General features: G+C 42.6%; 1 protein-coding gene across 1 annotated transcript; it reads left to right on the forward strand.

Annotated features, from left to right (window-relative positions):
* The first annotated feature begins 6,896 nt into the window (after positions 1-6,896).
* LOC130703305 (uncharacterized) lies at positions 6,897-9,844 on the forward strand. Its single transcript, XM_057524792.1, has 2 exons — positions 6,897-8,100; positions 8,169-9,844. Exons 1-2 carry the CDS (start codon positions 6,897-6,899, stop codon positions 9,842-9,844), a joined length of 2,880 nt encoding a protein of 959 aa, XP_057380775.1.
* The last annotated feature ends 3,345 nt before the right edge of the window (positions 9,845-13,189 follow it).

Here is a 13,189-nt window from a genome sequence, read left to right on the forward strand (position 1 = left end):
CAAAAGCCTAGGTTACACTAAATAATTTCATGATTTTCGTTGCCTGGCTTTGAAACATAGCATTCTATGCAAATAAGAATGCGCAAATAAGTTTTCAAAGCGAAAAATTTTTCCTTCGCTAATTAAGAGAAAAATATGCATGCATCAGCGCCCCTATCGGAATGTAGCACAAAAATTTACCTGATATTTTTAGGTAGCTATTTCTCCCACCTTTGCCACCCCCATATCCTAAGGCTAAGCCGCGGGTAGGGACAATCAACGCGGCTGTTTTAGGGGTGATCGGATTTACATAAAAAATAAGAAAGATAAAGAGCATTCCTTTATCTTTGTAATGAATAAAACCCGATAATTTTGCGCGCCATATTTCTATATGAAAAAAATTCCGGCGTGCGACACCGTAGGGCCTATCCTACGCGTGTTAAAACAGAAAAATTGGACGAGGGTGATCCAATTCTTCTGGTGGCGACTGTATATATACAAAAAACCAATAGGCCATATACCCCATAAGCCTACGTTTCTTTCGAAAAGAATTTTACGCCTATTTTTACCCCAACCTCTTGTGTCTGCGACAAATGTCCCTTGTCTCGCACAAGCCGCTTTTTCTTTCTTCCCCATATGTTCGTTCCCCTTTAGCGCCATTTTTACTTCTTTCCCTTGCTCTTTCTCATGTGCTGGACTTAATCGTTAGGTTTCGCGTCGTTCTTTTTTCATAAACAATAAATTGTAATCTTTTGCGTAGTTTAGCACCTTATTGAGAGATAAGTTGTCTAGTTCTCATGAGGATTCGAACCTCAGACTTCCAGCATCACAGCTGAGCGCACTATCTTTGAGCTATTAGCACCTGTATCACGCCTTGCGTTGAGCTTAGGAAAAATGCACCCTTCAAGCCCACCAAGCGCGCCCTTTTCTTTCACCTTGCTCGTGTTTCACTTGCCTTTTACCCTATCTGTATACGCCCTTTGTTTAACTAATTGAACGTGGTCCCTATGTGCCTTTCCGTCTTTAAATTGTAACCTGCATCTTTTTATCCTCCTGTTTAAACGATTCATTATTTTCGAAAATTTTCTTTGGCGTCATTGAGATTGTCTTTTTCTCTTCCTAATGACACCAGTTATGACATAAACATATTCCCCTGTATACCCGATAAAACGCGTTTTTCTATGCCTTATATGCGTATTTTTACTCGCTCGCGACCATCGGCAACTGTTTAAAGGCCGACGGGAGAGCGTTGACCTTTTTCGATTGCCGTCATATATACTTTCCGCTTCCGCTTTCTATTTTACCTTCTTCTTTTATATTACTCCCCGTTAGTAGTTTAAGAAACCCACTTGATGTTGTGTAATGCTTTTGTCTATACCTTCCACTGTTTGATATTGACTGTAATGTTTACTATATGTTGCCCTCTATAGAAAATGTCGCTGATTCCATTCATACTGTTGCTATGCCTTTACGGGTTACACCCACAGGCATTTCAAACAACCGTATGCGACTGTTCCGAAGCATTAAAGACGGGAATACTCCAATTCTCCGACGATAATTGTCAAGCAATTGCGCCCGATAATAAGGCCGTGAAGGTGAAATATGCGATTTATAGCGAAGAACGTGCCGCGGCTAAATTTCCCGGATATATTTGCGCAAGATGGAAGAATATACGGCGCATCACCATGAACTTTTTCGGTCAACTAGTGGTAGTGCCGGATAAAATTTCGATTGACACTTCACACGCCGAGTGTAACGAAATGATTAATCATAGACGTTGTGACGATAATCGGATGACTTTTTCAGACGATAAATTTATATTTGATCGCGAACCTGACATTTTCGGATATTGGTTACAAACATTGATTCTGAAATTATAAACTGTGTTCTGGAGAAAGTGCACGAAGACGCCGATTTTACAACTCCGATCCGAACAGCTTCCGCCACGACTGGAAATTTATCACACAATCACTTAACACTGATTTGGGATAAAACCTATACACAGAAGACTAAACCGAAAACCCGACTAGTGGAAGATGGAATGGGTACACTGGTCCGTCTACCGGGTGACGAAATAATTTTCAGGCTCCAAGATGACGCCCAACAACTTGATTTTCATTTGACGCCTATTCAACGCTGTGCCTCCCTACAAAACGAATGCACCAATAGAACTTCGTCGTTTGAGATCATCGGCCAATCAAAACTCACCGTTTCGACGGCGGCCATCATGGAAAATTTAACAACCACTTTGGAGACCCCAGCGCCATCTATCGATGAAAATCTAAACGTACCCGCGAATATACAATATATTCGAGACCAACTTAACGATCATGAAAATGAATTGGCAAGACAAATTCGACTAATGCAATATGAGGCTCGCAAAGCCAAACACGAAAGGGCTGTTACAACTGCTCAATATAACGGATGGTTAGCAGCTTCGCAGTTAAATTTACCACAGTGCACAAAATTACAAGCCTTTGGAAAAACGGTTGTGCTGATTCAATGTAAGGCTTTAAATGTTACATTTGAGACTATACTGACATCTTGCGGACCGCAACCGAAATTTCAAAATTACACTATTAATCTTGACGGATGGGAACTTGTGAAAAATTTCCCTTGTTACTGGACCAATGGTTTTGTTAATTTTAATGACAAACCTTATGCGTACCGTAACGACACCTGGAAGCTAATCGAAGCCAACATTGTGTTGCCGGAACAGACGCTCGCACACTCTTTTCGGTATGCAAATGTTGAGTTTTTCGATTACGAACATCGAAGTAACCCAGCTTACACCGACAATATGCTGAACCATATGAACATTATGGCCGATATAATCGCCGCGATAAACGAGCATCTTCCACCTGAATTTACGTTACGCCACAAATACAGTGCATCGAATGTTTTAGTGACATCGACTAGCGTTGGAACTTCTACATCTTGGTGGGACACCATCACGAATTATTTCTTCATCGGAATATTATGCCTCTTAGTGCTTCTCTTCTTACGCATATGTTACGCCTGCGGCCTTTTTACCTTCATCTGGGCTATATGCTGCCGCCCTTCCGATGATCCAAGACCTGCAAATCCCGAATCGATTCCGATGCATCAACTTTGATTACGGGACGTAATCTCACGCCGCCGGGAGTGATGTAACGAAGCCGAACATATTACTTTAACTTTTTCTCGCTTTTGCTTCAGTAGTAAACGCATGTCTGGACATGGCAATTGCAACGCTATATACGCAGTGCAGCTGACCCAAATGAGCACCTGCAGCTGACTCACGCAGATGATACGCCCTCAACATCACGCCACATCAAACGGCATCGTTTAATTGGCTGCCGCGTGAACGCACAAGCTCCGCCCAATCACGCCACTTTTGCAGTATGCAAAGTTTCGTGATAAACCTAGCAGTTGACGGAAATCAGACAATTAGTTGCAGCCGTGCCAAATAGTTGCCTTAAGTCAATCTTCCCCGCTTTATTGAGTAGTATTGTGCCTTGCTTAATGTTTCCTTGCCTAAACTTTGACTCAGAATTCGTTCTTGTCCCGAGCTATCCCGGACACTGATTGTCGAAGTCTTACTTTTCTGAACTCTTGCTGTGTACCATTCGTGTGGAAGCTGAAATCCATTCGCCTTGTGTCGTTTTCTTCCATTCTTTCACTCGTGAGTTCACGGTAAGACTCCTGTCTATTTGTTCTTTCTTTTAACTGTTTTCCCGAATGTTTCTTCTTATCTTTTGTTCCCTTATCTTTCTAATTCATATGTCTTAGCTTACAATAAACACATACGTCATTGTGGGTAAAACGCCTCGAGTTCAATTTACATTTATTGTCTTAATCCGTAAAGTCCGTCTTCCCACACGGGAAGATGCTTTACAAAACTCATTCTATAACACTATATTCACATTGAATACACGTATACTTTATGCTGTTTGAATGTAGGTTGTTCCTGGCGCCTCTATCGGCAACTAATGACGCTCCCGGCAGTCCCGCGTTTGTCGAACTTCTATTGTTTTTGTCTCATGCTTTCCTTTTACCTGCCTTCCCCTTTTGTTCCTTATTGTTGTGCGAGTAGTGCCTCAGTATGGTCAAAAGGACTAGGCATCGAGCAGAACTTTCAATAGACAAACAAAATACAAGTGGCAACAAATCTAAACTTTTACGCTAAAAATCTTGGCGTACATTTTGGTGCATCGACCTTGAAAACGAATCCAAAACTCCAGATCCGAAAATATCTGTGACATCATTCAGGTGCAATCTTTCGCTGTTGATCAGTGTAAAAGAAAAACTCATAACCAAGGAATCAAAGAAACAGTTTTTAAAAAAAAATTTTGAAAGCGTGGAAGGATTCGGTCGTCGTCTTCCATACCGAACCAGTTTCAGTGGTTATCGCTACAATAACTAAGTGCTGTGGACGGGGAAGGAAAAATTGGAACAGTCTATTCCAGTGTCTTCCATCAAACAAACGTCAAAGGTATTCCGAGTAGATCACAATCATCTCACCTGCCTCAGCTAAGATGGCCGAAACTAGTCCCCCGAGTCAGAATGCTGACATACAAACCGAATACATAGCAGAGTTTCTGCCCCTTTTCGAGGCAAGAACAAACAAGCAAGTAAGGGCAACCGAGAAACGCAGACACACCCGACTGCTACAGAGAATCGAAAAACATATGCAAGACCTCGGAAGTCGCACCGAATTGAAGTTCATGAGAAAGGAGTTGGCAAATCAACTTGAAGAGTGCATCAGGGCCCACAATGTGTATTGCAACTCCAGTGATCCAACCCAACAACCGGACGGGCAATGGATTATGGAGTTGGAGCAGGCCACGTGCGTTTGGTACGAAAGGATCGAAGAGTATATGCGAACGGTTCCGCGAACACAATCGCCCAGGCATTCTAGTAATGAATCCACACACTCAATTCGAGAATTTCCACACTCTGCCAACGCACCAATACCCATGATAGCGCGTTCCATGGCGCAAATGAACAGGAGTGAAGATGATAAGGGTTCCAACATTGGAAAATCTGTCAGCCAAGCGGCAACTTCAGTATCACAACTTTCTGCTACAAGCTCTCTCGCAAGGAAGTTAAAAGAAAAACTACAAAATCAACTGGATTACTTCACAGCAGAGCTCAACAAAAGACAATCTGAAGACAGTAAAAGACTCGAAGCGATGCTAGTCGAGAGAGACCGAACGTTAGAAGACGAAAGACACAACACCTTTTTCTGAACCGGATCATCCCCCAGGCAAAGCTAGGAGCTGGGCATTCGAATCACCCACCACTAGTCGAGGAAATGAGCAACCACAATATTACAACTCTTCGAGAGCGGTGTTTCGCCTTCCAAAATTGGATCTAAAGCCGTTTGATGGGGACCCTAAGAAGTGGCCAGACTTCATTGCAATCTTTCGAGATTTGGTCCACTCAGATCCAAACATAACGACACAAAAAATGACAATTTTAAAACAATGCCTAGTTCAGGAGATTCGTGAAGGATTAGAAGATTCCCTAAGCAGCCCAGCGTTGTACCAGCAGGCATTGCACGAGTTAGAGAGAACTTACGGACATCCTCACATCGTGTCCAGAGCGTTCGTCCAGTCTCTCGTAAATCTGCCAAGAGTCACCAATCACGACTACAAAACCTTGCTTCGGTTTTCACAAACTGTAAATGGTTCTGTGGCGTCTCTCAGAAATGGAGGCTTTGAGCATGAGCTACACTCGTCAGTACTGCTTGAGCTCATCCTCGCAAAACTCCCAATCGACATCCAAAGCTGGTGGGGGAGAAAGGTTGTGAAAAACTGCCCAACTACTGCAAGATTTCTCCTCATGGATCAACACTCTGGTCAAGAGCGAAATGATGGCCAAACACTGTTTAGTCCACACGTCAACATATCCGAACACAGGAAAGACCGGGCTGAATCAAGCAAACCAAACTACTCCCCAACGATAAACACGTTGTGGCGACCCCCTGTCCACTCGGATGAAAAAACCGACTTCAAATCGGCAGACAAACAAACAACCGGGACAAACAAAAACCTCACTTGCCTTCTGTGCAAGGAGAACCATCGCCTTGCACAATGTAAAACCTTCAGCGCGAAATCGATTGAGGAACGAGCGCATGCCATAAAAGAATGGGGCTGTTGTCTAACGTGTTTATGCAGAGGCCATCTCGCAAAAGACTGCATGAGCAAAAAGAAGTGTGAAGCATCGGGGTGAAATGCCCCGATCATTCACTTCTTCACGGAGCTTCGCGGATGTTTCAACGGTCTGGCGAAACAGAAGGAACAAAACCCAGAAAAGATCCCTCGGCAAACGTCCTAACCCATTCCGTGGAGGGTGCTCCAATAAGCACACTCCTTCAAGTAGTTCCAGTCACCGTCAAATCTCAGCACAAGAGCATCAATACATTTGCCCTGTTAGACCAAGGAAGCGAAGCAACGTTGATTCTAAACAAAATGTCAACTCAATTACAGCTGGACGGACCAACTGAGATAACTAGATTGGGTACTTTCCACGGTGATGGCTCAGCAATCCAAGTAAAACGGGTCCAGTTTCACATTCTACCAAGAGATGGATCTCGGTCTTCCATTGTCAAGGCCGCATATTCTGTTCCTCAAATGAAAATTACGAAGCGGACGATCAACTGGCCAAAGATGAAATATAGGTGGCAACATCTACATTAACTCGATTTACCCCACATCGATTCCAACAAAGTGACAGTGCTGCTGGGCCGAGATGTCTTGCGCGTTCACAATGTGCTGGACACGAGAATACCTTCGGACGGAGTGGAAGCCCCAGACGGACTGAAAACTCATTTTGGATGGTGCCTTACCGGGCCAGTACCCACGTCAATGCTCACCAATCATCACCAGAGCAAGGGAGGGATTCCAAAATCATGCACATTTAACATAGCCAAAATGGACAGAGAGCTACAAGAAGCTGTGGCGAACTTCTGGCTCACCGAATCCTTCGGCGTAAGACCTCTCAGTCAAACGATACTAGCTCCCGACGAGATGAAGGCACTGCGTATTTTAGAAAATACCGTTCGCCACACCGGAGAAAGGTATGAAGTGGGTCTCATGTTACGTCATCAGGACCTCCAACTCCCAAACAACAGAGAAGTAGCTGCTCGTCGCTTTCAGGCGTTAGAAAAAAGATTTCAAAGGGATCCTCAGTACGACAACAGTTATTCTCGCGTCATAGAAGAATACATTTCGTTGGGTCACCCAAAATTATCCGACACAATGGAGACAAATAACCCAATTTGGTATCTCCCTCATCACGGAGTCACCACACCCAACAAACCCGGAAAGGTCCGAGTTGTGTTCAATCAATCTGCCCGCCACAAAGGGACGTCCCTTAACGAGCATCTGTTCAAAGGTCCCGATCTGCTGACACCGATGATAGGAGTGCTGTTCCGTTTCCGTAGGCTTCCCGTCCCTATTTCCGGCGGCATCAAGAAGATGTTCCACCAAATGCTGGTACCTCCACAACAGTCGCTCCTTCGATTCCTATGGAAACCCATAGGCAGCAGTGGACCTCCGAAGACCTATCGGATGAGCGTACACGTCTTTGGCGCCGTGTCTTCTCCAACAAGTTGCATTTTTGCTCTTAGGAAAACCACAGAAGATTTTGGACCGAAGTTTCCTACCGTTGACGATCTGATAGTCAACACTATTTATGTAGACAATTACTTAGGCTGCACCGAAACCGAACAGGAAGCCATCACAAGGCGTCGCGATGTAACGGCTCTCCTAAATTGGGGAGGCTTCAACATGGTGCAGTGGCTGTCATCGTCCCGCTCCGTTGTTGACTCAGTCCACCCAGCAGATCGATCAAGATCTCTGGACCCGAACCCGAGTCACCTGCCTACTGAGCGTACGTTAGGACTACTCTGGGATTGCGAGGGAGATTGCTTCTGCTTCAAATCCGCCGTACGCATCAAGGCATCTACAAAACGACAACTGCTTCAAGATATATCTACGGTTTACGACCCCTTAGGATTTCTCACTCCCATTGTCATCACAGCAAAAATTTTCATGCAAGACATTTGGCGAGTGGGAGTCGACTGGGATGACCCTCTACCATCCGTCCTGCTGACAGCATGGTCCCTCTGTGCGCGTGAGTTACAGGCCGTCTCCAACCCCAGGGTTCCAAGATGCTTCCGTGGCAAAAATAAACCAAATCAGTTCCAGCTCCATATCTTCACCGACGCCTCGGAAGAAGTAGTACGAAGGCCTTCGGAGCCTGTATTTATGTCAGAGCAGATTATGGGACAGACGTTTTCCCCTTACATCTCGTCTTAGCCAAAGGCAGAGTCGCCCCATTGCGACAGTTTTCCATCCCACGACTTGAACTGCAAGGCGCTCTACTCGGTGCTCGTCTGTGTTTCTCAGTCGTAAAGGAACTCGGAAACATCACTTCAAAGATCGTGTACTGGTGCGACTCCCAAACGGTCTTGCAATGGATTCACTCCACCACTCGAAAATATCACGCCTTTGTGGCTCACCGTGTTTCCGAGATCCTCGAATCCAGCTCGTCAGATCAGTGGAGACACGTTCCGGGAGAGCTCAACCCAGCCGACGAATGCTCCTGTGGAGTATCTTCGTCTCATTTCACCACTCAGCACCGGTGGTTCAGAGGTCCAGATCTTCTTTCACTACCTGAAACAGCATGGCCTTTCCAATTCACGATATCTGAGCCCCCGTCTGATGACCCAGAAGTGTCCTCAAACAAATGGGTTGGCTCTCTCCTAACTCCAACAGTGCATCCCCTCTATAATCTCATTCAAAACACATCTAACCTAACCCGTCTCAAACGAATTGTTGCTTGGTTAGCCCGATTCGCAACAAGCTACAGTAACACGTCTAATCACCTTCCTCGGGTTGGCAGCCGTTACCTCACCGCACAGGAGTTGCGCGATGCTTGGATCCTGATCCAAAGAGTTGATCAAGAACATCATTTTTTCATCGAGCTCTCTCATCTCCGTCGCCACAAGCCAGTGCCCGTCACCTCCAAGTTTGGTAAGCTCACTCCATTCATCGACGTGAGAGGCCTGCTCCGAGTCGGTGGAACGCTACAACATGCCTCCTTACCCGAAGAAAGCAAACATCCTGCTATCTTGTCCAACAGCAGCCAGCTAGCCAAGATGATCATTCTTGAGTTGCACTGTAACCTGGGACACGCTTCTACGGAGCGCACCATTCATGCTCTTCGATCACAATATCATGTCCTAAAAACTCGAGACTCAACTCATCGACTCATCAACCGATGTTTTGCCTGCCAAGTGCGCAAAGGCAAGCCTGAACCCCCTTTGATGGCCCCCCTTCCAGCTACTCGACTGAAGTCGTATCTTCCTCCATTTAACTACACTGGAGTCGATTTCTTCGGGCCCATGACGACCATTCTTTTGCGAAGATCCATGAAGCGATACGGCGTCCTGTTCACCTGTCTCGACTGCAGAGCAGTCCACATTGAAATCGCATCCTCATTAGATGTCGATTCTTTCCTGGTGTCCTTTGCAAGATTTGTCGATCGTCGGGGACTACCCAAAGTGTGCTACAGCGGCAACGGCACTAACCTCATTTCCGGCGAGCAGGAACTTCAAACCCTATTATCCCGCTGGGAACCCGAGGTGCTCATCAATAAAATGGCTGCTCGTGACTTTGAGTGGCGTTTTAGCCCTCCGGCCGCTTCACATTTCGGAAGGACTTGGGAAAATCTCATCAAGTCGGCCAAAACCGCTCTTCGCGCAATTCTACATGAGCGAACCGTCACGGAAGAAGTCCTAACCACCGCGATGACAGAGGTCGAAGCCTTGCTCAATGCTCGCCCACTTACCTACGTAAGTGTCGAGTCCCAATGACCTGGAAGCGCTCACCCCAAACCACTTCTTACATGGCAGAGCCAATCCGGCCATCCATTACGACACCGTCACAGATTCCGAGCCGCTACGCAAAAAAAGATGGAAGCAATCGCAAGAAATCGTAACGCATTTTTGGAACCGTTGGATGAGGGAAGACGTTCCCAATCTAACCGAAAAGAGGAAACGGCTTCGCGATCGTCGAAATTTGGCAATTGACGATGTCGTGCTCGTTACCATGCCCAACCTGCGCCGCGGGTTGTGGCCTATCGGCCGCATAGTCCGAGTCATCCCTGGCCGTGATGGAGTCGTCCGGTCCACCGAAGTAAAAATCATCCGCGTTTTGCCCGACCAAAACTGCCGCCGTGACTCATCTAACATCAAAACTTCCAGGAGTCTCTACCTTCGGCCAGTTCATAACCTTTGCCTCTTGGAGACGGACTCTACTTCAGGTGTTTCCATCAGCGATGAAAACAAGGCCGGCAATGTTCCTGACGCCTCTATCGGCCACTAATGACGCTACCGGACATCACGCGCTTGTCGAACTTCTATTGTTTTTGTCTCATGCTTTCCTTTTACCTGCCTTCCCCTTTTGTTCCTTATTGTTGTGCGAGTAGTGCCTCAGTACGGTCAAAAGGACTAGGCATCGAGCAGAACTGTAATCAATAGGCAAACAAAATACAAGTGGCAACAAATCGAAAATTCGTGTGGCAACACTCTAAAATTCGTGGCGTACGTAGATATTGAAACTCCCAGTATCCCAGTATATTCACTTTGAATACACGTATATTTGATACTGTTTGAATGTAGATATTGAAACTGATTCTATTACACAATATTCACATTCAATACACGTATATTTGATGCTGTTTGAATGTAGATATTGAAACTTACTGTATCATACTATATTCACATTGAATACACGTATATTTGATACTGTTTGAATGTAGATATTGAGCCTAACTGTATAACAGTAAATACACATTGAATACACGTATATTTGATACTGTTTAAATGTAGATCGTGAAACTGATTCTACAACACTATATTCACATTGAATACACGTATATTTGATGCTGTTTGAATGTAGATATTGAAACTAACTTTATAACAGTACATACACATTGAATACACGTATATTTGATACTGTTTGAATGTAGATCATGAAACTGATTCTACAACACTATATTCACATTGAATATACGTATATATGATGCTGTTTGAATGTAGAATTTGAAACTCATGGTATTATACTATATTCACATTGAATACACGTATATTTGATACTGTTTAATGTAGATCATGAAACTGATTCTATAACACTATATTCACATTGAATAAACGTATATTTGATGCTGTTTGAATATAGATATTGAAACTCACTGTATCATACTATATTCACATTGAATACACGTATATTTGATACTGTTTAAATGTAGATCATGAAACTGATTCTATAACACTATATTCACATTGAATACACGTATATTTTATGCTGTTTGAATATAGATATTGAAACTCACTGTAACATACTATATTCACATTGAATACACGTATATTTGATACTGTTTTAATGTAGATCAAGAAACTGAGTCTACAGCACTATATTTACATTGAATATACGTATATTTGATACTGTTTGAATGTAGATATTGAAACTGATTCTTCTACACTATATTCACCTTGAATACACGTATATTTGATGCTGTTTGAATGTAGATCATGAACTCATTCTATAACACTTGATTAACATTGAATACACGTATATTTGATACTGTTTGAATGTAGATATTGAAACTCACTGTATCACAGTATATTCAGATTGAATACACGTATATTTGATACTGTTTGAATGTAGATCATGAAACTGATTCTACAATACTATATTCACATTGAATACACGTGTTTTTGATGCTGTTGGAATGTACATATTGAAACTTGTTGGAGAACGTCATCGTTGTTCTAGATTTGGTCGCCCCTTAAGGCCAAGTTGGCAAATGCGCAGCGAATGAGAACAGGCTTCTGACGCCACAGGCCCATATTACATTTTTTCTCTTTTTCTTTCTGATCGTGACCTAGTCTTTTTCAAGCAAGGTCAGTGTTAATTGAGGAGTGCTTTTGAGTGGTTCTACGCATGACTAATATCAAGACTATATTCACATTGAATACACGTATATTTGATACTGTTTGAATGTAGATCATGAAACTGATTCTATAACACTATATTCACATTAATACACGTATATTTGATGCTGTTTGAATGTAGATAATGAAACTCACTGTATCATACTATATTCACATTGAATACACGTATATTTGAAACTGTTTGAATATAGATCATGAAACTGATTCTATAACACTATATTCACATTGAATACACGTATATTTGATGCTGTTTGAATGTAGATATTGAAACTCACTGTATCATACTATATTCACATTGAATACACGTATATTTGATACTGTTTGAATGTAGATCATGAAACTGATTCTATAACACTATATTCACATTGAATACACGTATATTTGAAGCTGTTTGAATGTAGATATTGAAACTCACTGATTCATACTATATTCACATTGAATACACGTATATTTGATGCTGTTTCATTGTAGATATTGAAACTGATTCTATAACACTATATTCATGTTGAATACACGTATATTTGATACCTGTTTGAATGTAGAGATGAAACTCGACTCTATGAAACTATATTCACATTGAATACACGTATATTTGATGCTGTTTGAATGTAGATTTGAAACTCAGCCATTGACCAAAACTATATTCACATTGAACACACGTATATTTGATGCTGTTTGAATATAGATCATGAAACTGATTCTATAACACTATATTCACATTGAATACACGTATATTTGATGCTGTTTGAATGTAGATTTTGAAACTCACTGTATCACACTATATTCACATTGAATACACGTATATTTGAAGCTGTTTGAATGTAGATATTGACACTCACTGTATGACACTATATTCACATTGAATACACGTATATTTGATGCTGTTTTAATGTAGATATTGAAACTTATTCTATAACTATATTCACATTGAATACACGTATATTTGATGCTGTTTGAATGTAGATCATGAAAGATTCTTAACACTATATTCACATTGAATACACAGTTATATTTGATCTGTTTGAATTAGATCGAAGGCCGAGAGAGAACTCAGGTATAACACTATATTCACATTGAATACACGTATCATCTAATTTGATCTGTTTGAATGTAGATATTGAAACTCACTGTATCACACTATATTCACATTGAATACACGTATATTTGATACTGTTTGAATGTAGATCATGAAACTGATTCTAT

Source organism: Daphnia carinata, chromosome 6 (assembly GCF_022539665.2).
Source record: "Daphnia carinata strain CSIRO-1 chromosome 6, CSIRO_AGI_Dcar_HiC_V3, whole genome shotgun sequence".
NCBI classification, from domain to species: Eukaryota; Metazoa; Arthropoda; class Branchiopoda; order Diplostraca; family Daphniidae; genus Daphnia; species Daphnia carinata.